The sequence below is a fragment of the Sorex araneus genome, chromosome 2 (genome assembly GCF_027595985.1).
Source record: "Sorex araneus isolate mSorAra2 chromosome 2, mSorAra2.pri, whole genome shotgun sequence".
Classification (NCBI taxonomy): domain Eukaryota; kingdom Metazoa; phylum Chordata; class Mammalia; order Eulipotyphla; family Soricidae; genus Sorex; species Sorex araneus.
In genome coordinates, this window is record NC_073303.1 from 322,902,861 (window position 1) to 322,930,282 (window position 27,422).

Here is a 27,422-nt window from a genome sequence, read left to right on the forward strand (position 1 = left end):
ATACAATTGTTATATTTAGTGTATTTTTCTATTGCAGCAACTTTGTTTTATAATGCTATAAATGTCAGGAATACAGCATCAAAACTTGACAAACTTATTACCACACAGGCCCACCACCAAAGATCTAGTTGCCTCCTGAATCTCCTGAGAGATTCTCTGAAACCAAACTACCTGTTCCACTCACCCCTTCTCCAAAAGTGTAAGATATTTTTAATGTGCATCATGGTGATTTGATGTGTCATGAAAGTACCGGATCCATCTAGTTCATCAACCTTCATTACCTCCACATTTCCCCTTCTGTGTGTGGGTGTGCGACACTCTCCTCTGTCCTATGATTCAATGTTAGTGTCATCCCATCTGACGTTTGCTGTCCTGCTGGTGAGGACGAGTTTAATGGATGAGATGCGGTGGGGCATATTGCCCGCCCATTTAGCTAAATAGAAGCCTGACTTGGCCTTTCCTGTTTTTGTCAGTGCCATGGTTTGTGGGATGAGGATGACATCATTGACACTGGCACGGAAAAGGAGGAATCAGATGATGAGCTCTCACTCAGTCATGGACGAAGAGCCTCCTCGGATTCTTTGAAATCCATCAACCTGGCTGCATCTGTGGAGTCTGTGCATGTGTCCTTCCCGGAGCAGCCTACAGCCATCCGGAGAAAACGCTCAGACTGCAGTTCCCAGATTTCTCCAGGGTCCAGCTTTTCTTCAACGAGGTCCAAAAGAGGTATCTGTCATATGTGGCTGCATGGTGTCCACAAGTGGCAACACAGGCCCTGTACGTTTCTTGTGTTTCTGGGACCAGTAGGACAGGGGTTGCCAGCTTGCTAACCCAACGTGGATATTGTGGTGTGGTGTGTGTGGGTATGTGTGTGTTGTGTGTGTATATTTTTCTTTTATAATTTTTATTCAGGCATCAATTTGCAATAGTGTCAACAATAAGGCTTCAGGCATACAATGTTCCTACTCCACACCCACCATGACACAGTCAGTGTCCCTCCAACAAGGTCTCAAAATCCACTTCCAGCTCCCTGCCACTCCCCTTGGCTAACTCAGGTCCATTGGACTGTCCTCAGGGACTGTTCCCATTGATCATCTGTTGCTTTCTTACTGCATTTCTTCATATCCACATATGGGAGATCATTTTGTATCTATCTGTATAACTGACTTCACTCAGTATGATAGCTCCAGTTCCATGCCTGCAGCAGTAAATTGAAGAATTTCATTTTTTCTCATAGCTAAGTAGTATCCACTGTGTATATATATCACAGGTTTTTTTTAAATCTGTTCATATTTTTTATTGGGTTCATGAGTTGTTTCTATATCATGGATATTATAAATAGCACTGCGTTGTAAATAGGAGTGCAAATGTCTTTTTGAAATAGGACTTTTGGGCTCTTGGGGTAGAAGTCAATAAGTGGGATTGCTGGGCCATATGGGCAATCAAATTTTTTTCATTTTTGAGAAGTCTTCTTACTGTTTTCCAGAGGCTGAACAAGCTGACCTGCCCACTAAGAGTGAATGGAAGGTTCCTTTTTCTTCATGTTTTGTGTTTTTGACTCAAAAAGTCCTGAGTTCAAACCCGTGACCAATTGTGTGTAGCACGTGGAGCCTTCCTGAAGGGCCCAGAATACCCCACATCTTCTATTAGCTGTAGGAAGTGGCTGGCACACCCTTACTCTTGGCCACATGCTAGTATGTAAACCATGCCCCGTAGACTGCACCTGTGTCCAGAGTGCTATCAATATGATTTTTTCCAAAGAATAACTAAGTGTAATTAATGGAACAGCTTAACCTCACTACATAGTTGTTTACTAAAACAGTCATACTGGATAGCTACTCTTGGATTTTGTATTTATAGCCCTCTCTGCACACTTGTCTGCTCACTTTCCAACACACTTTTCTCAAAGGTCCTGGTGGCGCAAATCATCTTTGTTTTACAGTTAGAGAAATTAGCACATAAAAAAAGCCTGGCCTCAACATCAGACCAGAATCCCTAAGGTACATTGAAGATAAGGTCGGCAAAACCCTCCACGACATTGAAGCCAAAAGTATCTTCAAAGTTGACACGCCACTGGCCAAGCAAGTGAAACAAAGATAAATAAATGGGACTATCTCAAACTAAGAAGCTTCTGCACCTCAAAAGAAACAGTGACCAAAATACAAAGACAATCTACAGAATGGGAAAGGATATTTATGCAGTACCCATCCAATAAAGGGTTGATAACAAGGATATACAATGCACTGGTTGAACTCCACAAGAAGAAAACTGCCAACCCAATCAAAAAATGGGGTGATGAAATGAACAGAAACTTTTCCAAAGAAGAAATCCGAATGGCTGAGAGGCACATGAGAAAATGTTCAGCATCACTAATTATCAGGGAGATGCAGATCAAAACAACAATGAGATATCATCTCACACCACAGAGACTGGCCCACATCCCAAAAAACAAAAGCAACCAGTGTTGGCATGGATGTGGGGAGAAAGGAACTCTCCTTCACTGCTGGTGGGAATGCCGACTGGTTCAGCCCTTTTGGAAAACAATATGGACGATTCTCAAAAAGTTAGAAATTTAGAAATACATTTGACATTCTCAAAAAGTTAGAAAGTTAGAAATACATTTGACCCAGCAATACCACTCCTGGGAATATATCCCGGAGAGGCAAAAAGGTATAGTAGAGATGACATCTGCATTTCCATGTTCATTGCCGCTCTGTTTACAATAGCCACAATATGGAAAAAACCAGAGTGCCTGAAAACAGATGATTGGCTAAAGAAACTCTGGTATATTTACACAATGGAATACTACGTAGCTGTCAGAAAACATGAAGTCATGAAATTTGCATATAAGTGGATCAACATGGAAAGTATCATGCTGAATGAAATGAGTCAGAAAGAAAGAGACAGACATAGAAAGATCCCACTCATATGTGGAATATAAAGTAGCTGAGAGGTACAAGCTTAAAATGTCGCGATTCCTGGCAGACATTTCTCTGGACATAGTTACTAAAATACTAAAATACAGAAATCCAAAACTATGCTGCTGCTAGTGCGGCCTCCTGACCTCATATCTCTTCATTCTCAGCAATGGAAAACAAATTACCAAATGCAGATCGACTTTAGGGGGGAGAAACTCCAAATCAATAATAGTGAATTTTTTTTGTTGAAATATTGAATGTAATCAAAGTAAAGTGAAAGTAAAGTGAAATTTACCAGTTACACATGCAGGGTGGGGGGCTGGGGAGGTGGGGGGAAGGAGGGAGGTATATCGTGATTCTTGGTGGTAGAATATGTGCACTGGTGAAGGGATGAGTGTTTGAGCATTGTATAACTGAGACTTTAACCTAAAAGCTTTGTAACTTTCCACATGGTGAATCAATAAAATAATTAAAAAAAAAAAGCCTGGGTCATGGACTCATCCTGGAAATCTCAGAACCTTTTGTTGTACTTCTTCTTGGGCCAAAGATTACACAACAATCCAGAATGAAGCCAGTATTTGAACGAAGAAGCCAGAGATACATTCTACAATGAGAGCAGATGCCAGACTCTCAGAAGCTTTCTGGGCATCTGCATCCACTCTCCCTCTGATGCAGACCAGCCCTTTGCTTTGCCTTAGGGGATCCAAAAGGCTGGATATTTGTCTAGGTACCTATTAAACACATAGTGCATCTTGGTTTCTTTTAATTTCTAGGCAGCACCAGCACCCAAAACAGCAGTCAAAGAGGAAGCAGTATTTTGAGTATCAAACCAAAGAACAAAAGACAACTCTACATGGAGAAGCTTCAAGAACATTTTATGAAAGCCAAAGCATTTACCTTAAAGAAGTAAGTGGTTGTGTGTAAATGCCAGGCGGTGGGTTTTAGTTTAGGGCTAGGAACTGATCTCAATTCCACAAAAATCAGAGGTGAAGAACAGAGAAGTGACTTCTCATGTTACAAATTTATGGCAGAATAAAATGACCCATTGCTGTATTGGTTTTAAAATCATGTGATTCTGTTTTTCTAGCGGTAGCATTTATATACACATTATTTCTATTTAAACAGAATATAGTACTTTCAAAGATGCACAACATGTAATTTCAAGCATTATCATGGTAAATTCTAACTGAAGAAAGAAGAGTTGAGGCTTGAGAATATTGTTTTGTGACAGAGCATATGCTTCACATGTATGCGACCCTGGGTTAATGCCCCAGTACTAAATTTTATTTTTTCAGGTATAGATATGTAAATAAAAATAACTTACAGAGGAATTTTTCTTCTAAGCTAGGAGGTCCTTAGAGATATACTCATCCGAGATAGGGGAAACTGAGCCTTGGGGTGGAATATGATTTGCCCACCACCATACAATATTTCCAGCAAAATGCACAGGTTCTCCCCTCCCAAGTATCTTGGATTCATTCAGCAAGTAAGAAATGAGAATAGAGGATGTAGCACTATTAGGCCTAAATTCAGACCCTGAGATCTTTGGAGATTTCCATAGCTGAATGTGACCTTAAACTAAAGGGCGAACTCAGTACACAGTGGAGAGATCAGAAGTGCTGAGCAGATACACTGAGCCAGGTAATAAAACAAGGTAATAAAAGGCACAGCGAAATCAGTTCATTAGTTCAGGGCAGAATACCCACGAATTCTCACTTGCAGCTTAAATCATTTATTACTCACATTTATCCATAACTAAATGCAGAGTTAAGAAGGATGCTCAAGGTCTAACAATCAGAGTAATTCTATCCAGTTGCAAACTTAGTCCTCAACTTCTGGGGCTTGATACCACTTTAGACCACCATCTAAGTAAGTGGTTCCTTTTGGAGAATGGAACATAAAGCCTACTTTACCATGAATGTCAAACTTTCCACTAGAGCAGAAACTTCTCCCTAAAGGGCTGAGGCTGGCTGTTTCATTCAGAGCACCCCAGAGTAGGGTGGGTGAGACCCCTCCCTGCACCAAGGGACCCAGCCCTGACAGCCGAAAACCTCCAGAACTCAACTGCTGCCCTGTTCATAGCTGCTCTCCACATGCTTGGACCAAGCCTCACCCACGAGTGAACCTATTCCTGGACCATATGGCCGTATTTGCAGCTGCTCGAAACTTTATAGCATACACCCTACCCATACTCCAAGAGTACAGCACCACATTTGATGGGGTTAAAAGTAGGAGGCAACAAAACTTAGAGGGAAATATTTTTTAAAGATACATATACATGTGTGTACACATACACACATATATATGCACACAAAGCTCAACCTTTAACAACATGTTAGTGATATCTTATAGAAGAGCTTAATGGCCCCTCCGTGAAATACAACAATCTCCTCACTCTTTCCTCTAAGGAAACTTTTTTGTAGCATTTTCAGCACTTTTTTGTAACAAACAATACAAAATATATTATTTCAGTTCTGCTTTGGGGCAGGGGTTGGGGTTTGGGATGGAAACATCCAAAATAAGGTGGCGGGAATGTGTAATGGTGATGGAATTGGTGTTTGAATATTAAATGTAATCAAATATTGTAAATTACTTTATAAAGTAAAAAATTTTTTTTTTTTTTAGCTTTTTGGGTCACACCCAGCGATGCTCAGGGGTTACTCCTGGCTTTGCACTCAGGAACTACTCCTGGCGGTGCTTGGGGGACCATATGGGATGCCGGGGATCGAACCCGGGTCGGCCGCGTGCAAGGCAAACGCCCTACCCGCTGTGCTATCGCTCCGGCCCCCAGTAAAAAATATTTTTAAAAAAAATAAAAGGAGGGCTGAGGCTGAGACAGATGTGTAGCCTGGGGGAGGATGCAGAAGAAAAAAATGTTCAGCCCTCCTATTCTTCCCTCCTGAGGCAAACTGGCGGGGTGCTCTCTGTCTTGCAGGACTCTACATATATATGTGCCCATCAGACAGTTCTTTTACAACCTCATCCACCCAGACTACAGTGCTGTGACTGATGTGTATGTGCTCATGTTCCTGGCAGACACGGTTGACTTTATCATCATCGTCTTTGGCTTTTGGGCCTTTGGGGTAGGTTGGGGGCAAAGGCGCCTTGACATTCAATGACTAAGGGTAATATAACTTGTGAAATGTCAATGAGGCCTAAATCTGTCCTTTCCTTCCCAGAAACACTCAGCAGCTGCAGACATCACATCTTCGCTCTCTGAGGATCAGGTCCCTGGACCATTTTTAGTGATGGTCCTCATTCAGTTTGGCACCATGGTGGTGGACCGGGCACTCTACCTTAGAAAGACTGTCTTGGGAAAGGTCATCTTCCAGGTCATTCTCGTGTTTGGAATTCACTTCTGGATGTTCTTTATCTTGCCTATTGTGACTGAGAGGTACGAATATTTTTTGCTGTTCTTTTCTGTTTTGTTTTGTTTTGTTTGGGTCACACCTGGCGATGCACAGGGGTTACTCCTGGCTCTGCACTCAGGAATTACTCCTGGCGGTGCTCAGGGGACCATATGGGATGCTGGGATTTGAACCCTGGTCAACCGCGTGCAAGGCAAACGCCCTACCCGCTATGCTGTCACTCCAGCCCCTGCTTGTTCTTTTTTTGAGGCCACACCCAGATGTACTGAGGGCTGATCCTAACTCTGTTCTCAGGTATCACTCCTGGCAAGACCCAGCAGACCATATAGAATGCAGGAGAGCAAACATAGGTTGGTCATGTGCAAGGCAAGGGCCTTATCCATATTAACTCTCCAACCCAAATTATGATATTAGGCAGCTGAAAGCATGGACCCTCTTTAACGCAAATGTCTTTCAAAAGATTACCATCATATGTTCCTTGGCACAACAAAATTGCCAGGTACAGGTAGGACAGGTTAAAGGTTTCTATCCATACTAAATTCACTGTGAATCCCGAGCTGAAACTGCTTTCTCAAATGTATTCAATGGCATGTTTATATGCCCTTATACAACTCAGGCTTTCAGAATAAGAGGTGACAATCTTAATAATCAGAGAAAACCTAGGGTCATATTTTATGATTATCTCTACATCCTGCTAGACCCAGAGAGAAATTGGAACAAGATCTCAGAAGTATCATTAAGAGGATTAGCAGACTTGGGGCTGGAGCAATAGCACAGCGGGTAGGGGTTTGCCTTGCACGTGGCCAACCCAGGTTCGATTCCCAGCATCCCATATGGTTCCCTGAGCACCTCCAGGGTTAATTCCTGAGCGCAGAGCCAGAAGTAATCCCTGTACATCGCCAGGTATGACCCAAAAAGAAAAAAAAAAGAGGATCAGCAGACATATGACTGTGTCATATGAGAAGTAGGAGGTAGGAGAAAAGAAAGTAAAGAAAGTCTTATCTAACTGGTAGGATAGCAGTGGAGATGAGGAGTAGAGAATAACCATGTCATAAAGGGAAGTAGTGAGGGTTAAAGGTACCAGTTTGGGAAGTGCCCTCCTCTCAGCACTCAGGGAGGGGAGTGGGCAGACCAGTGGCACTGGTCCCTGAGGCTGTTAGTACCGCTCTTGCTGCTGGCTAAGACAGGCAGGGGGGGATTTTTAAATATCAGCTTAAAGTTTAGTAAGGAACATCCTTGTGTTACTTTTAAAATCTGCTTGGAAGAAGGTATGAAGATGCAATTTTTGGACCCGATTGTATAGGATAGAGTTGATAATGCACAGGCAAAATAGGGGCGGGGAGACAAAAACTGCTGTTTCACCTGAAAACTATTGAGTTATCCCATCCCAGATGTTTCTCCAGATGTTTCTCATTTTCTGCCAGGGGAACCCCACAGAGACCAGAAAAACAGCAATATCTAAACCATGGCAAGTCCCTTTAGCAGGGTCAACTCACCCAATCAATTTAATCCTGCTTGTAAGTAGTTTCTTATAGCTGCCACAGCAAATTTTCCATAAACTTAGGCCTTAGCCCTGTAGAAATTTTTCACCTACTAGTTCTATAGATCAGAAATCTGACACAAACCACATGAGACTGAAATCAAAGGAGTAATTCCTGAGTGCAGATCAAGGAGTAATCCCTGAGTATTGCTGGGTGTGACCCAAAACCAAAAAAAAAGTGGGGGTGTGGGGTGAAGAAGTAAAAGTTCATGTGGGCATGATGCAAAGTATTTGATACTTTTATGATAATTTGTTGATTGCTAGAGCATGGTCAATTAGTGACTAAAATATGAAAGCTGAGTTTCTCTACAGGGAGATATTTATAATCAATATTTTTGAGACATGTCATTACTAAGGTCTATGTAGGATCCTTAGGACCTCAGATACTTAAGCCCATGTTTTCCTGGGTTTGTTCTTATATCTTGTTGATTGGACTGGAGCAATATCACAATGGGTAGAGCATTTGCCTTGCACACGGCCGACCCAGGTTCAATTCCTGTCCCTCTCGGAGAGCCCGGCAAGCTACCGAGACTATCCCACCCGCACAGCAAAGCCTAGCAAGTGGTGTATTCAATATGCCAAAAACAGTAACAAGAAGTCTCACAATGGAGATGTTACTGGTGCCCGCTCAAGCAAACTTATGAACAATGGGATGACAGTGTTACAGTGACAGTGCTATATTGTTGATTAAATAATGGTTAATATTTTATTGACCACACAGTTTTTATCCAATGAACTTTTTATCCAATGAACTCATCTTCATCTCTCCTTTCCTCTGGTAACAATCAGTTATTTTATATATGACCTAGTCAGACTAATAGTGCCCTAATATACAGGAGGCACCATTCACAGATATTCTTTAATTGTTCAATTATCTTACTCCATATTTTGTCTTTAATCTTATAGAGAAAGAAGTTCTTAGGCATAGTTGAACTGATTTTAATTGCCAAAGGGTAAATTGAGGATTATTTTCTAAATCCTAAAATGGTGTCCTTTTGTATCAGAAAAATTTTACATCTTGCCATGTTTTGGTATTTCCACAATTTTAGGAAATTCAGTCAGAATCTGGTTGCTCAGCTTTGGTACTTTGTGAAATGTCTTTACTTCGGCTTGTCTGCTTACCAAATCCGGTGTGGCTACCCAACACGGGTCCTCGGGAATTTCCTCACAAAGAGCTATAATTACGTCAATCTCTTCCTATTTCAAGGGTAAGGACACTCAATTGAAAAGCATTGTTTTCCAAGTATCATTTAGTTAGTGGTCCCTTCTCTATCCCAGCTGCCTAATTCCCCAGCATGTAAGATGTGTGCTGAAAGTAGACTATGGACCAAACATGATGGCCACTTACAACCTGTATTGCAAACTGTAACACCCAAAAAGAGAGAGAGACTAAAAGGAAATGCGCCTGCCACAGAGGCAGGCAGGGGATAGGGAGGTAGATGTGGGCGGGGGGGGGGGGGGAGCGTTGAGAGATTTTGGGAACATTAGTGGTGGAGAATGGGTACTCGATCATTGTATGACTGAAACTTAATCACAAAACCTTGTAAGTCTGTCACTGTAGACTTAAAATCATGATCATTCATTAAAAAATAAATAAGCTTTGGGGGCTGGAGTGATAGCACAGTAGGTAGGGTACTTGCCTTGCATGCGGCCGACCTGGGTTCAATTCCCAGCATCCCATACCCCTGAGCACCGCCAGGGGTAATTCTTGAGTGTAGAGCCAGGAGTGAACCCTGTGCATCACCGGGTGCGACCCAAAAAAGGCAAAAATAAATAAATAAATAAACTTTTTAAAACTGAAAAAATACCAAAAAAGAAGAAGAAGAAGAAGAAAAGCATTGTTTTGCCCTTGAAAGGGCAAGGAATAGGAGGAATGCTGACATGGAGCAACATAATTACTGTGGAACTCTTTTTTGAGAAAGGAATGAGAAAAGATTAGTCCACATATTGGTATATAATTAAATGCACTTATCTAACTGGTAGAATAGCAGTGGAGATGAGGAGTAGAGAATAACCATGTCATAAAGGGAAGTAGTGAGGGTTAAAGGTACCAGTTTGGGAAGTGCCCTCCTCTCAGCACTCAGGGAGGGGAGTGGGCAGACCAGTGGCACTGGTCCCTGAGGCTGTTAGTACCGGTATTTTCCCCATAATTCCAAGGACTAAAATAATTTTAAAAAATCATATGAGCTTCTGGTCTCAGTCCAGACTGGGGCCACCCCACAATTTTTCTCTCACAAGATCTGATTTCTGCCAGGTTCCGCCTCGTCCCATTTCTGACTGAGCTGAGGGCCGTGATGGACTGGGTGTGGACAGACACAACCCTGAGTCTCTCCAGCTGGATCTGCGTGGAGGACATCTATGCGCATATATTCATCCTCAAGTGTTGGCGGGAGTCAGAAAAAGTAAGCCATTAAAAATGCCTCATCCCTATTTGTTTCTCTCAGATGCAAGTGGTTGGAGGATTAAATAGAACTTTTGCATGTTTTGAGGTCCAGTAAATGCAGGCTGGGGACAAAAACTACTAGGATTTTAAATAAATACTCTACTGCTTTCCACGCAAGTAGAGTTTGGAGATTTGGGACTTAGGCTGCCTTGGGCAGCAATAGCATCCAGATGTGTTCTTCTTTTGGCAACTGCACATTGTAATTATTTTAAAGAATTGAATGATATATACTGCTGGATGACCCAATAATTCTACAAAGGCGACTTTGGGAGTACCAGAGAATGTGTTGTGGTAGAAAACAGTGTGGTGAGGAGTGCCTGGACTTAAACTCTATGTGCAAAGGAAACTGAAGTATTTTGTTTTATTCTGCTAGATTGAATATTAAGATTAAAATAGGAATAAAATCGCCATATTCAAACTTTAAGCACCTAAGAGTCTGTCAATGAGGCAAAGAAATATCTCTCCCAAAATTAGCTGCAGTGGAACAAAATGTGTTTCTTCTTGTCTCTTTCATACGCAGTCTTAGGTTTCCAGACACACCTTCAAAATGACTTGTAGAGCTATTGTGACAGGGTTCACGAAGACCTCAGGGACATCTGCACTGACTCCCACCCCTCTCTCCTGGTCAGTGCCTAGAGTTCAGCGCCTATTGGTGGACTGCAGATTATTTTTTCCTACCAAAATTCCTTATGTAGTGTATGCACTCATGCATGCATACACACACACACACACACACACACACACAAACACACACACACACACCCTACAGAGCAATGGTCGGAACTTCATTCAGTCTCCAACTCCATGGACGAGTTCCAGCCCTTCTCCTACCCACTTCTTTTGGGGTGTCAAGCCTGAGCACCTGAGCCTGGAAATTCTTCTGTTGCAGAGATACCCACAGCCCCGGGGACAGAAGAAGAAGAAGGTGGTGAAGTATGGCATGGGGGGCATGATCATCGTCCTGCTCATCTGTATTGTCTGGTTTCCTCTTCTCTTCATGTCCTTGATCAAATCCGTTGCTGGGGTGATCAATCAGCCCCTAGATGTCTCCGTTACGATTACCCTGGGAGGGTATCAGGTAACTGTTGCACACAGCGTGCCAGCCCCACCATTACACTGCTCTTACTTCACGTACGACTCTTTACTGATAACCATGCAAAGGAGGCTTAGTCACATTTTATAGATCCATATTTCCTATCAATATCTTAATGTGAGCTATGACATTTATGTGATGTGTGATATCATATGCAGGATACTGTGAAAGAACATTTTCATTCTGGTTTTAAGCATAGGGGTCATTACTTCAAACAGAGATCTCTGGGGCCCATTGCCACTGGGTCTTCAGTGGGTGATGCTCTATGGAAAAAAATTTTAAACCCAAATGCAGAAAAGAGCTTCAGAATATTAACAGTTCTGTGAATCCTTGTTTTCCAGCCTATTTTTACAATGAGTGCCCAGCAAAGCCAATTGAAAGTGATGGAGCAGATAGAGTTTAATAAATTTATGAATACCTTTTCTTCTGACACAGTAAGTAAATGAACAGTGAAGACCTATCATCTAGGTGCGATTACTGGTTGGCATGTTTTACAGTACTTCACCATGGCCTACAGAGGTGCTAATGTAGTTTCATTTCAGGAATTAGCCATCACACAGAGCAGAATCCTAGCTACTGCCCACTTAAAAATCAAGGTCCTTATGTCTATAGAATTAGATGCATGTAAACAAACAGAGTTTTAATTAGACTATTTTGATGGAAGCTCAAGGAATGTTAACCATTCTCAATTTTAAAGCTGTGGCAGAAAGATATACAATGGGTAAGGGGCTTACCTTGTATGCAGCTGACCCAATTTTGATTCCCTGCATCGTATATGGTCCTCTGAGCCCTGCCAGGAGTGATCCCTGACAACAGAGCCAAGTTAAATAGAACTTTTGCATGTTTTGAGCACTACCAGGTATGGCCAAAATACCACAAATTTTGGTAGATGTGAATCCCATTCATTGAGAGGGCTACTCTGGGAATGTATCCTAAGGCAACAGAGGAATTTCTATGCAGGCTTTTGCTTTTGATCGCAATCTCTACATTAGTGAACACTAGAAACAACTTGAAGTTTCGACAATCTGTGGAACTGTTGAATAAATTAAGTAAATATACTTAGCACAATTTGGCACTATTGTGGCAATGTGGGAAGATGTTGTTTTTGACAACATCAATGAGGAATACCATCAACTGGTTCAGCACCTCCCTGAATGCCGAGAGTGGGAAAGCCACAAACAGACATCTGTCTTTGGAAGCTCTCGAGCTCATTTGCCAATGTGGTTTGGCACGAGCCTCAGACAATCACAAGCTAATGTCCAAGCTTGCAAAGGTGTGCAGAGAAGCGATAAAGGAAGACCTCAAAGAGAGAAGAGCAGCAGTGTTGGCCGATGTGGCAAAGCTGGGAAAAGTATTCGCAACACTTGCCTGTCCTTCGCCAACTACAAGACCAAGATGACTGCCCTCTGATGTCCTGATGGATATATCACATCTTCTACAAGGACAATGGAGAGGATTATTCAAGACTTCTACTCAGATCTCCTTGACAGCCATGTCCACCTGCCCACATACCAAATCCCGCAGGATGGACATATCGTTCCCAACGTCCTCTCTTCCAAAATCCAACACTTTACCATTTCATCGGTAAATGCATGTACAGCACCCAATCCAGACAAGGTTCGACCCAAACACCTGAAGAATCTGTCGCCAGTACTCATCAATACACTAGCTCGGTGGCTCTTCACACGCTACCTGTCCATATGCAAGGTTCCGTCCCAATGGAAAACCAGCAGGACTGTTCTGTTGTACAAGAAAGGGAGACATCCACAACATCGGCAAACTCTCGCCCAATCTGCCTGTTGCCCATCATCTACAAGTTGTTCGCTTGTAGTCATCCTAAGTAGGATTGGCAGAACACTAGATGAAGGACAACCATGTGAGCAAGCCAGGTTCTGAAAAAGATTCAACACAATCGACCATATCCACACAGTGACGAACCTCATTGAAGTTTTGCGAGAGTTCAAGATGCCGCTCTGTCTAACGTTCATCAATTTAAAGAAGGCCTTTGATTCTGTTGAGACTGAAGCAGTCATCGAAGCCCTAGCCAAACAGGGTGTGCAAACTCAGTACATCAAGATCCTCCGTGAGCTGTATTACGGATTCACCACCAGGATCTCACCATTCTACAAGGAAGTGATCATTGATGTAAAGAGAGGGGTTTGGCTGAATGACACCATTTCACCGAAACTCTTCAGTGCCACCCTCAAGAACAAAATGCAACAACTGGAAAGGAAGGAATGGGAGTGAAGATAGATGGTCGGCAACTACACCACCTCCATTTCACTGATGATATCATTCTAATAACACCAAACACCAGCCAAGTGGCACAAATCCTGGCTGACTTCGACTGTGAGTGCGGAAAGATTGGACTGCAGCTGAATCTCAACAAGACAATGTTCATGAAAAAATGAACTAGTCCATGATATTTCATTTGCTCTCAACAGAATAAACATCTCTGAAAGCAGCTGCTATGTGTACCTGAGTCGAGAACTCAACATGAGGAACAACTTGGCACCAGAACTGCACAGGTGGAAGAGAGCAGCGTGGAACACCTTCAAGAGCATCAAAGAAGTTGTTAAGAGGATGAAGAATATGTGCTCCAGGCACATATTTTTGACTCCACCATTATTCCTGCACTAACCTATGCCTCAGAGACCTGGGTCCTATGAAAACATGATGAGAATGATATTCAGGTATCCCAAAGAAGAATCGAAAGAACTATACTTGGAGTATCAAGTGAGAGAAGGAATCCAGAGTTCTGACTCCCTCCATCAAGAATCAGGGACACTATCTCGTTTGACAAGGCATCAAAAATCAGATGGGCCAGACACATAATGCAATTCAGAGGCAACCACTGGACTAGAGCTGTTACCATCTGGAATCCAAGGGATGTAAAAGACCGTGTGGCTGTCTTTTGGTCACAAGATGGTCAGACTTCTTCGTCAAAATCCTGAATGAACAGTTTGAGACTCTTCATGTTCCTGGAGCGAGCAGATACCATTGGGTTACACTAGCACACGACTTTGATCTCCATCATCTCCAGGGATGAATGGAGACGTTACTGGAGCCTGCTTGAGCAAATCAAAGAACAACAAGTGACAAGTGACATACTAAGCACATTTACTAATCACTAGCTTTCTGAGAATGGTCATCATGGAAGAAGGGGGCTCCTACATTTTATTTTGTCTAAATATTGTCTAATTATTTCCCAAAGCAACTTCTGTAGTAGGTTTTTAAATGCTCATTACAGTAATTATACATACAGTATAAAAATTTCTTAGGATAAAATGTAAGTGATAAAGAGTTAAGATTATTATTTTTAATGATAAAACAATTCAAACATGGGGACAAAAAGATAGTAAGTAGGAAGGGCACTTGCTTGCCTTGCAAGCAGTCAGCACAGGCTTCATCCCTGGCATTCCATATGGTCTCCCAAGCCTGCCAGTAGTGCTTTGATTCATGAAATCAGAGCAAGAAGCCCTGAGTACCATTAGGTGTGACCCAAAGACTTTCCAAATTCAAACAAAGAATACGACATGAATTCCCTATTGTGTAAATGCTAACATGATGATATTCTGGGACAGAGATATGTTTAATACTATTCTTTTTCCTACATCCAAACTTTATATACCATAATAACATGGTTTTACTTCATCAAAATTTTCTCTACTAAGATGTTTTTCATTTAAGCAAACAAATGCTTTACTTTCTACAAGAGTATCACCTATAATATATCATATCATAAGGAATCTTGAGAGCTGCAGAGTGAATAGAGTTGTGAAAGCATTTGCCCTGCACATGACCAACCCCAGTTTGATCCCTGGTACCATATATAATCCCTTGAGCATTTCCAGGAGTTACCAATGAGCTCGGAATCAGGAGTAAACTCTGAGCACCATTGGCTATGACCCTGTGCAAAACCAGATTTAGCTCAGTAGAAAGAAAGAAAGAAAGAAAGAAAGAAAGAAAGAAAGAAAGAAAGAAAGAAAGAAAGAAAGAAAGAAAGAAAGAAAGAAAGAAAGAAAGAAAGAAAGAAAGAAAGAAAGAAAGAAAGAAAGAAAGAAAGAAAGAAAGAAAGAAAGAAAGAAAGAAAAAGAATCTGGAGATATAGCAGCATGAGGAGAGCCAGGGTTTGATTCCCAAAAGATGGAGAGCTAGTACAGCAGGCAGGTAAGGCATTTGCATTGCACACAGTAGACCTGGGTTCAATACTTTCAATCCCATATGATCCCCCAAGAGGGAGGGGGGTGTTTCCTAGTATATTTATATTTATTTCTCAGTGGGAGGAAAATTCACACTAAAACATCTGATTTTTCATTTTTTCTTAATTGGAATGATTCCTGAGCTGCACTACATCTGGGTAATGTGACTGGGAACTACCTCTCCATATGGGCAGGGGACAAAGTTAGTACCAGGAAAATACTATGACAATCCATGACAGAAATTTTCCTTTCTTTGGAAAATTCTCTTCACAGTCAGTTGAGGAGAAGAAGCATCATGAACTTCATAGATCATCATGTGTATTGTCAATTTATACATGTATATTTGTGCACATACAGGGTGCTATGCAATTTCTGGAAAATTATGAAAAAGAAGACATAACGGTAGCAGAACTGGAAGGAAACTCAAATTCTTTGTGGACCATCAGCCCTCCCAGTAAGCAGAAAATGATAAGCGAACTCCTGGACCCCAATAGTAGCTTCTCTGTTGTTTTTTCATGGAGTATTCAGAGGTAGTTACTGTATTTCCATGCATGATTTCCCTCCTTTTCCCCAATCTAAGCTGGGGGTGGGGTGGGGAGGGTTTGGAAAATTCAAAGTGGATTTTAGTTCTTTTTCTTTCCTTTGGTGGCATTTGTTCAATGCCAGAGCTAACATGTTGGTTTATTAAATAATGATTGGCTTGAGTCACTGACAAACCTGAGTGTTACTTAGTTTTCCACTTTTCTACCTGGTTTCTACAGAAGCTAACAAAAAGACAGAGGTAAAGGGGAAAGAATTTATTAGATGAGCATCCAAATGCCTGGTAAGATTTCTCTGGAAGCTGGAGTTCTCAGCAGTAAAGAGCGTCCCGCTCTGAACTCCCAATCCTCATTTGCTCACATCCAACTTTGGGAGCAACCTTAGATATTTTTTTTCCAGATATTTTTTCCAAATCTGAAGGAGGTTTATTTTTGCTTACCTGAGCAATGGCCAGCAGGCAATTCCTACTTTGCTTATTTAGACAAAGCATGTCTTAAGAAAATTCTTGAACTCAAAAGTGCAACCTGTGAGGAGGGAAAGATAATTCAACAAGCTAAAGTGCACGCTTTGCATGCTGAAGGCTGGGGTTCAAGCCTGATCACCTCAGTGTTCCCCCTAGTATTTCTGGGAGCAACCCCAATCACAGAGCCAGGAATAGACCCCTGAAGCATTGGGAGGTGTGTTTTTTAAAAAAGAAAGAAAAGAAAAGCAAACAAAAATAAGTTCACGGGCCAAAGTCATAGTACAGCAGGTAGGGCATTTGCCTTGCACATGGCCCACCCAGGTTCAATTCCATGCATCCCATATGCTCCCCTGAGCACCACCAGGAGCAATTCCTGAGTGCAGACCAGGAATAACCCATGAGCATTGCCAGGTGTGACTCTCCCCTTCCCTAGAGAAAAAACTAATAAGTTCAACCTGTTATGGAGTAGTTTGGAGACCTGCACACAATACTCTAGTTCATCAGCCTAGTGGCTTTCATCTCAGACTTGTCTCCGCCAGCTTATTTGTCAAGTTGTATGTTCATCTGGATTCATGATACCAGCTTCTTGGCTGGAATTAAGAAAGAATCATTAATACACATCAAAGATGCCTTTTATGATCCAAAATAAATTGACAAACATTTCAAAGTGGGTGCTAAAACTATAGTACAGTGTATAGGGCATCTGCCTTGCACACAGCTGACCTGGGTTTGACCCTGGCTTCTCATGGTCCTCTGAGCTGACTGGGAGTGATCCTTGAGCAAAGAGACAGGAGTAACCCACTTCTATGGGTAGCCTCAAAACAAAACAAAAAATATTTCAAAGAGAACTGTTGCAAACTTTAAAAATTTCAAATTCCTTCTTTAGTCTTATTTTCTTCTTTTAAATGCCATGAGTACCTCCCACTGAATACAATATTGCTGAAAATATACTTCTTAATCATTTCTATGAAGAGCTACCACAAAGAGATAGAGATTAAAAATCAACTTCTAATTGAATTTCTTCTTACAATATGGATTCTTTCACCTCAGAGACAAACATCCAAAAAATATTTCAGAAATTCCTATTAGTGCATCAGAACGTTTGCTTTAGGCAGCAGAGTCTATTTTAAAGATGTTTTTGACCTGCCTGCATTTTACTAACTGGTTGTCTAGGAAGCTGGACATAAAGGTGAGGAGGACAGAAAGCATTGGGGTTGACAATCGTGGATCCAATAAAATCTTGGTAAGAATAATAAAATGAAGAATCAAGTGGGTTTTAAAATCTCTCTTTCAGTTCTGAATCATTACTGATGATTAACTTTTCCTTCTCCTCAGAAACATGAGTCTGGGTGCAAAAGCAGAAGTAGCAACAGATAAGCTTTCATTTACTCTTACAAATAGCACTCGGGAGAATATAGCTAAAATGATATCTGGCAACGACACAGAAAGTTCAAAAACACCAGTGTAAGTTGATTTTTCCTGTTAATATGTCTTTACAAGGCATGTGTGCTAAAAAAAATGCAGCTTTATTTATACTTTGGTGACATGATGATTTTTTTTTGAGACTATAAGGGTTTAAGAAATTTATTTTCTTTTTACTGTGAATTTTATGTGGTTTTGAAATACAGTTTTCACCTAGTATTTAATCAAAATTTATAACATATCATCAAAAACATGACAGTTTTGTCCTAACTTTGTGTGATCCCATTTCTGGAAGAGAGGCACAAGCAGCCAGAATAAATATAGTTAGTACAATATTTTTACAGATTTAGGTAGGACACGATGATTTTTAATGAGTGATTTGGCAGTTCTTGTTTGAATATTTTGCCTAGATTAAAGCTGTTCTGTGCTCTCCCCCTGCTCTCTGCCCACCTAGCCCAGACAATGCTGCATTTGAATAGCTGACCTTGCTCTCCTCCACCCCCTGGCTCCACAGACCACAGGGGACCCCTCTCCTACTGTCACCTGTGCCCCTCTCCTAGATCCCTGATAAGAAAGTTCAGAGATCAGTGGGAAGAGACAGTGTCTTTACCATGTATGCTCTGCTGTAGAAGTATTCCACCACAAATATATCCAAGCTGTGACATTTAGATTCTAATATGAAAATAAGCAGGAGAAAAACAAATGCTTTGGGTCCTAAAAGCAAAAGAAGTTATTGTAGATGTCACTCATTCCTTGTCCAGTTCTTCCTGGTCCCATTTTATGGCATTGACTATAAGAACCACTGTGATGCTATCCTCAAACATGTCCCCTAAGATATCCTGTGTTAATCATTGCATTGAAGAGCCCTGAAAAACTCAGATTCAGCTCCATCAATTCCAGTCTGGAGAAACACCCTTCTGATGTCACTGAGCTTATCCACAGCAGAGGGAGGGGAAGTCAAAATCAGCCATCTTCTAGACCCTGGAAACATCCATTCAGGGGGTTAGCAGTAGGGCACTTTCCTTGCATTTGTGAAGCTCTGGAATTGATCCTTAGCATGGGGAAAATATTTCATTAAGTCCATTCTTAAGGATTGTTGATACTTAGTCTGACCCATGGTTATTCACCCACTAGAGTAGAACCCTTCCTAATATCATATTAATTAGTTTATCTGAGTTGGATTTGGATCAGTTATAGTATGTAGAATCAACCCAGTGATCATTGGTAGGTAGAACCTTCTAAACCCCAGCCAAACCAAACAATGGCAACAAACTTTTGTATAAGAAATAAACATCACCCAGTAACACTCTGTGATGGGATAGTTGTGGAGCATCAATCAGAATCCTCACCGTAGCTACAACACCTAGCTGTTGTAGGTGGGCCATCCCATTCTCACACCTCCAAAAGAAGTCTGACCCCTCCAAGGTGTTTACAACAATGCACTCACCACCTGTTTTACACAGAATCTTGATGATTTGTCTCCTTTCAAAGTTGGCCATGCTGAAGGGCCAGACAGGCAGAGCAGGGAACCATGGATGGCTGTTTTCTGTGTATTTCTCTTCCTCCACTGCTCATCCTCAACACACCCAGTTAATAGGAATCCTATTCTTAGGCAAAATATAACCCAACCCATCTACCCAGTCCCCTGGGCTACTGGGACAAGGAAGGTTATCATTGGCAATATGGCCACAACACAATTTTTGGACCATGAAATATAAGAACATTTTAAATACATTAATCCTATATATTAAAATATAATTAATTTTATAAGATACTTGAACCCACAGAAATTTTATAAGCATGGCTGTCTTTACAAAACCAAATTTCAAGGCCACGTACCACAGACTCCCAGCATTCTTCTCACTCCTGTCCTCACTCTCTTGGTTTGTCAGGTCTACCTGATGGTAGATATTTTTGAAATCTTGAAAATTTAAATTAGAAGGGTACTCAAAGTTATCAACATGAGTAAGTGATAGGAGTCTAACAAGAGCATGAAAAATCTCTGCTGCAAATTTTTTGGTTTCTTGGGTTTTTTTGTTTGCAGGAGTGTTTGAGAGGGAACCTCCTAAGCAGTGTCCAGGGATCCTGGGCCATTTTAAATACTTAGCCAGCCAGGACAGAACGATCAATATTAGGATCTGGGAATATGGTGCCTGGGACCACCAGGCCCAACCTGGCAGTGGTCAGCAGGCCATGTACTGAAGAAAAACAAACAGGGGTTGGTCCCGTGACCCCTGCACCATCTTTTCAGTCCCTCTGCAGAAGTCTTTAAGCCATTGACTAGTTTGTGAATAACATTTACATGAGTATTCAGAGAGAACCTGTGAATGTGAGTGGCTTCAGAGAATTCCAATTAGAATGGGAATCTGTTAATTATGACTATATCATATGCATATAATTAGTATATTATATCATCTAATTTACACATGTATAATTTTGTGATTAGAAAGTTTATCTATACATTATTTAGGTACTTCAAATCAAATCACTATCATTTGATTTGAAGTCAAGAGTAGCAACCACAGCAACAAAAAGTTTATTTTACATGGACTAAACAACTAAAACTGTATAACTTCTTATTTTTCTTCTCAATGCACAGAACTATTGAGAGAATCTACCCCTATTATGTGAAAGCACCGAGTGATTCTAATTCCAAACCAGTAAGACAACTTTTATCTGGTAAGGCAAGAAGAAATTATTTCAGACCATTTCAAGACCTTCGGTTCTCACAGCTTACATTTTCAGGCTTTGCTAAACTACTTCCTAGTTCTTCCCCTTCATAGCACAGTTTACCAGAGCCTGAGACTTCCTACTGGCTTTACTAACAGCAGGAATCATTGACTTAACCTGGAAACTTAGTCTTTTTTTCATGCTATAAAATCTGATAGATTAAATCCACAGTTGGTGACTTATTCCAGTCATTAAACAGTTTTACTTGTTTCTTACTTGTTTAACCATCATATCTTTGGCAGAAAACTGCCTTCTAAAAATGTTAAACATCATGGTACCCTAAATGAAGTCAAGAATAAGGTAACAAGAAATGTACTTGATACTGAAGAGTAACTGAGTATCAAAAATAATATTCTGATGATTGTATTTTTCCCCAGTACAAGTAACACTAGTGATTTGTATTTTTGGACTCTTTTAATATCGTGAATTGTTTGACTTAATCAGTAACCTGGACCAAAGCAGGAATATAACAATTCCATGTGGTAAAAGTAGAATGATTCCATTCATGACCATTCATTCACCAACGCAGAGCACTTATGATCCACAGATGATGTGCTAGGTACTAGAGATTAGGCTCTGTGTGGCTCACATTTAGCTGCATAACGGAGCTGTAAACAAAGAAATTGGAGATTGCCAGAAAGAGAAACAGAGATAAAGCCCAGAGCACAAGCCCAGGGCACATCCACATCGACTTGGCTTCCCCAATAGAAGATAGTTGTCAGGTCACACAAGATGCACTGAGAACCTTGGTACTTTTCTTTCCATCCAGAATACATCTGGAAATGTTAGTCACGGAGTACAACTTGCTCAGCCATCAATCATTCCCTGGAAATGACCTGTCCCTCTGCAGGCTCTTCACAGCTGCTGTAGCTCAGCAATAACTCCTCTTGCTTTCCAGTGTGGGTCTAAGCTGCCAGGAGCTTAGACTCTTCTGGTTACCACTAGTTTTTCAATTGAGGCTTACGGCGTGAGTTACTTATCTAGCACTGTAAAACCACGATGTGAAAGAACTCCTAGCCGTTGGGTTCTGTGTAGTCCGGAACCTTACTTTAGTCAGTCTCTGACCATTCCTCACCCTGTTTCAACATCCCATCCAAACATACATTTGACTCTCCATCCAAACCAATAGCTATTCATTTACAGACTCTGCTCTAGATTCCCCTGCTTAGGATTCTAATATTAAATAGTCAGAGTTCCTGCTCTCACAGAGATTATCATTCACCATTATGATTGTGTAGGTCTATTATAATTATTAGGAAAGCTCTTCTTAGGAAGATGGATGCCTTGTAACTCTAAGGTATCACTTGTTCTCTATTACTATTCTATTGTATTCATACTGTGCTCTAACAAAGGTAATAACTATTCATACAAACCTTGCGGGTTCTCAAAACTTTGCAGAGCTTCCTAATTTTCTTTCTGAAAAGTTCCTATCTCTTGACTTTCCACCCACTTAAGTGCTGACACAGCAAAATTCAGCTGAGATGTCATCTTTTCTGTGAAGCTTTCCTGGTTTGTATCATCCGGAAGTGACATCTTTAAACTAAGGCTTTGTGCAAAATATATGGTGATTTCCATAATGTGTTTATGGCCTTTTCTTATTGAGATTAGGAAGCATGTTGTCAGCAATTTTGTAATCCCTTAGCACCAAAAAACATGCTTTCTTCCCAAAAGACATCCTGTAAATGCCAGAAATGTAAACAGATCAGTCAGTTCAACAAAATAATGGTAATCTAGGTTCTAATAGTTAATTGGTGACTTGGGTTGTAAGCAAAATTACTCAGGTGATGAGTAAGTGTGCCACTAAAGCCCTTGTAGTTATATTTCATAGACATGTTGTGACTATGTGATTTCTTTGTTTAAAAAAATCCCTATAGGTACCTGTAGCCAACTTTTCCTTTTCTCACATACTTATAACATGTTCCTTTGTTGAAAACACATTCTATAAATAGTGACTAGAAATTCTAGAATTATCAAGCTAACTTGATTTCATTTTTCTCCTCTTAGAAAATAATTTTATGAATATCACCATCATTTTGTCCAGAGACAATGCAACTGATTCTAATAGTGAGTGGTGGGTTCTCAATCTGACTGGAAATAGAATATACAATCAGCATGCTCAGTCCTTGGAACTGGTGGTCTTCAATGACAAAGTCAGCCCCCCTAGTCTAGGGTTCCTGGCTGGCTACGGGTAAGCACTCACTTAACAATGAACAGTTATGAATCTGTATCTATATCACATAAAGACAAAGATGAAGCCTTTTATATATTTAGGACTCTCAAATTTCATTCACAAATCCTTGGTGTCACTCACACTATTAAGGAAGGACTTAGACACTCTCTTCAAATCTTCTTAAATATTGTGAAATAATTCAGTGCAATTCAGGGCCAAACTTATAAGTTGGCATAAGATTGTCTCTTTTCTACTTAGAAATCCTTTAGACCCTTGGGGACTGGAGTGGGCACAGTGGGTAGGGTGTTTGCCTTGCACACAGCCGACCCAGGTTCAATTCCCAGAGTCCCATATGGTCCCCTGAGCGCTGCCAGGGGTAATTCCTGAGTGCAGAACCAGGAATAACTCCTGTGCATCCCCGGGTGTGATCCAAAATCCCCCCCAAAAAAGAAAAAACAAAAGAAAAGAAATTCTTTAGACCCTTACAGATACAGAATCAATTAAAATTCAGCTTCAGACATGTTCGCTGTTACTTTTTTACCGCTTTCTGATGCTTAACCCTCTGCATGCACATATCCTGTATAAGACATGAGTAGAAAGGGTTATAGTCCTGAAGGAGTAATCTACTCAAACTTTTAATAGAAAAACAAAGCTCTGAAAAATATGCTGTAGTGAAAATGAAACGAGTCTGGTGCAGTGTACAGAAGTAGTATAGCTATATATTCGAGACCAAGCAGACATGAGGTGTGAAATCATGAGATCCCAACTTCAACAATCAAACTTAAAAATGAGGACAATGGGTGTTGGGGGGAACCTGGGTACAATGGTGGGTAGAAGTTGACACACTGGTGGTGAGATTGGTGCTGGACCATAGGATGCTTAATACTAAACTATGAGTCAACTATGAACAACTTTGTAAATCACACTGCTTTAATAAAATCAAGATAGGGCATTTGCCTTGCATGTGGCTGACCCAGGTTCAATTCCCAGCATCCCATATGGTTCCCTGAGCACTGCCAGGACTAATTCCTGAGTGCAGAACCAGGAATAATCCCTGTGCATCACTGGGTGTGACCCAAAAACCAAAAATAGAAATATTAAGATAATTAATACCAAGTATTATACCAACAGTAAAACCAACTGGAACTCATATATAAAACTGCTACTATTGGGTACTTCCAAAATGTTAAATTTGAAAGTACTTTTCATTTTCAAGTCTTAGGGTTTATTGTGTAAGACACTTTCATAAACAGCATAGAGTTCTTTGGGCTGGGTGGGGCTCTCAAGCAGTGTCCAAGAGGCTCAGGGCCCTTCCAGTATTTCTTAGCCAACAGCCAAAGGCTTGTTCTGAGGTCTGAGAATGTGGGGTTGAGCTGGTCTTGCAGTGCTGGGATTACTCCCCTCCCCCCCCCCGCATGATGCTCCAGAGCCTCCAGGCCACATATGGTGATATTTGGGGGACCAGACTTTGAACACAGGTTGTCCACATGCAAAGTGTGCACCCTACATCCTGTATTGTTTTCCAACCCATGAATTTCCTTGCTAATCAGAAAATAATTAATTTTCTCTGAGGAGAGAAAATATTTTGCCCAAACAGAAAACTTTGGTAAATTTACCATATATCCCATGTACTTTGAGTAAATATACTATTACTTTTTTCTTTTATTTCCCTTGATTTGATTTGTTTTATGGGTCATACCCAGCTGCTCAGAGCTTACTCCTGTAGGGCTGGGGAAGGCGGGCTGGGGCAAAACCATGCAGGATGCCATGGATCAAATCCAGGTCAGCTGCATGCAAGGCAAGTGCCTTGCCCACTGTATTATTACTCCAGCCTACTTTTTTTTCAGAGGTTCATGCTTAACTACCTAGGACAATTTCTACCTTTTTTTTTCTTTCAGTATCATGGGACTGTATGCTTCAGTGGTCCTTGTAATTGGAAAGTTTGTCCGTGAATTCTTCAGTGGAATTTCTCACTCCATCATGTTTGAAGAGCTTCCAAACGTAGATCGAATTTTGAAATTATGCACAGATATTTTTTTAGTTCGAGAGACAGGAGAACTGGAATTAGAGGAAGACCTCTATGCCAAATTAATATTCCTGTATCGTTCACCAGAAACCATGATCAAATGGACTAGAGAAAAGACAAATTGATACTTTTTGACACACAGACTGCAAGTCAAGTTAACATTTGAATTTTCAACAAAGGAAGAAAAGAGAAAAAGCACAATATTCTCCCCAGAGCTGAGCATTTTTCATTCAATAGAAATGATTTCTTCTCGGGAAGGTGGCCCAAAGGAGTTGACAGGTTTTGGTAGTCAGTTAACTCTGAACGTTGAAGCACTGTTAAAAAAATTATTTGTAATTCCATTTCTCTGAAATCAGGGCTACTTGCTTTATGTTTTAGTCAACAGTGTGTTTTGCATTCTGATCGACTCTGTGAAGTTCTCCTTCCTCAGAGAGACAGAGGAAAAGGAGAAGTAACTTCCTGTGAGGCCATGAGCCCTTTCTGTAAAGATGATATCATTTGAATGACAGAGCTCTGTCACCGGTGGGGAAGCTGCTATTGAGAACAGATGGGCCCTCAGCACACCCCAAATATGCAACAGCAATCGGAGGCTGCAAACTCCTACACATATTTCTGGGGAGAAGAGAGGGAGCTGATGGTTCCTGGGGCAGCCAGTGGAAGGATATAAGCCTCATTCTAAGCAAAAAGAAAACTTTAGTGACACTCTTACTGCCTTATCTTAACTGAAGACTAAGGGATCTTTCCATTCAACACCAGTGACTTCTCAGGAAAAACCAACCAAAAAGCAGCAAAACAAATCTGTGGACACCTGCTTTGTTGAGACCCAGTGAGTGACTCACTTCAGTGGAGGTGGCCGCCGAGCTCCACAGTTACTTCCCTCAAGACACAATCACTCGGTCAAGAACTGAAGACGCACCCACTGACTGTGGAATACTTTGACTTTGTAACTCTTTCGTTGGTCTTGGTCATGGTCCCTCTTTGACCTTTTCCTATCCCCAACAGCTTCTCCCATTTCAATGATTTAAGGCAATGTTTTTTTCCAAGTATGTGACATTTTCCTTCCTGTTTTTCAGGTATATCAAAGAGTTTACATATTCCAATTCACATTTTTACATCTGAGACGGGTTTTTTAAGTTCATAATTATGGAAGAAATATGTATATTGAGCTTGGGGAAATAAAACTGGCCTTTCTTAAATTATTATTATTGGTAATACAACCTCTTCATTAAATACCAGTGTAGCATGAAAATTTATGACTGAAATGTAGTTTTCATTCCATATAAAATACGATTTCTGAGCAGAATTACTGGATGGACTAGATGTCAAAACATGATCCTGTGTAGTTTGGGTCCAGGATGGACTTAAAATAAAGCACATCTTGCAAAGCCATTGTAAGAATGCTCTTCATTTCTGCCCTTTTTTTTTCATGTGAAATAAGAAAAATGATTGTTTTCGATGACTTGACAGGGAATTTTAAAAATCAACTAAAATATCTGTTTCTTGGCTTTATTATATTTTATTTCTCAAGTGAATGCTCTGTAGAAATGACATAAGCTGGAAATGCACTAACAAATTAATTCCCAAAAAGGAAAACTATTACAGTAGAGATCACCATCAAAAGACCACCAGAAACCAAAAGTAGAATTTGGAGGAGTCGTTGACACCAGATGGTGGGCTGTCCTTCGAGACAAGAGCAGCAGCCTCACAGCAGGAACACTGGCCTTTCATTAGGAAAACTCTAATCCTGGTGTCCCGAGCATTTTTGCAATCACCTATAAAACTTATTTTTCCCACCAGGATCCATAACCTGGCACCTGTAAGTTCATGCAAGCACAGCAAAGCAAGCATTGTTACAGAAGCGAGAAAAAGTGGTTATTGCAGGAGTCCATGGAGCAAACAATCAGAAATCTTGAACCATTCCCTTTAGGACCCTAGCCCAGTGTTCCTGTCTGCAATTCGTGATGGGGATTTGGGAACTTGCAGGAAATTCAGTGGATTTATGAAATGACACAGTTGAATCAGCTAAAAAATAAACTTCTTCCCTTTCAAAGTCAGTGGGCCCTCACAGGTGGTTTGTGTGAGGAGAGAAGAGAGATCGTCACTTTCTTCCAATCCATCTCTGCCACCTGGGACCAGCTGGAAAGGCTAGGCCTGATAACGTCTGCCATGAGCCCCTGCATGCCTGGGGCCAGAACCTGGCCAGCCCCACCGTTGGCAGCAAGTCACACCTGATGTTTGCTTGATCTTCTAGGCGCAGGATTTGATCCCTATCACCCGATTTCTGAGGAGCCACTGATTCAAGCTGGTGTGAGGAATTGCTCTTTGCTGGAAAGTCAGTCCTAGTTCTCACCCAGGGTTTCCAGGTCCTGTTTCACGGAAAAGAAGTTCAGGAGTAGACAAGCAGTGAAGTAAAAATAGATTTTATTTGGAGGGTTTTAGGGAGGGGAAGGGAGAGAAAAGCAGGAGTGATGCACTCACAAAAGAACTTCTCAAAGGCACAGAGAGCC

The 27,422-nt window shown here is 41.1% G+C and overlaps 1 protein-coding gene across 3 annotated transcripts in view; it reads left to right on the forward strand.

The window, feature by feature from the left end:
• PIEZO2 (piezo type mechanosensitive ion channel component 2) overlaps positions 1–26,211 on the forward strand; it is a 455,202-nt gene extending 428,991 nt beyond the window's left edge. For all 3 annotated transcript variants that reach the window (XM_055127104.1, XM_055127105.1, XM_012933496.2), the window contains 13 exons: positions 474–726; positions 3,692–3,824; positions 5,854–6,001; positions 6,098–6,312; positions 8,876–9,034; positions 10,081–10,228; positions 11,159–11,347; positions 11,704–11,796; positions 15,922–16,094; positions 17,903–18,031; positions 20,589–20,668; positions 22,724–22,907; positions 24,788–26,211. In XM_055127104.1, coding sequence (XP_054983079.1) covers positions 474–726; positions 3,692–3,824; positions 5,854–6,001; positions 6,098–6,312; positions 8,876–9,034; positions 10,081–10,228; positions 11,159–11,347; positions 11,704–11,796; positions 15,922–16,094; positions 17,903–18,031; positions 20,589–20,668; positions 22,724–22,907; positions 24,788–25,040 — 2,157 coding nt within the window. In that variant the 3' untranslated portion in view covers positions 25,041–26,211. The remainder of the gene's footprint in view (positions 1–473; positions 727–3,691; positions 3,825–5,853; positions 6,002–6,097; positions 6,313–8,875; positions 9,035–10,080; positions 10,229–11,158; positions 11,348–11,703; positions 11,797–15,921; positions 16,095–17,902; positions 18,032–20,588; positions 20,669–22,723; positions 22,908–24,787) is intronic.
• The last annotated feature ends 1,211 nt before the right edge of the window (positions 26,212–27,422 follow it).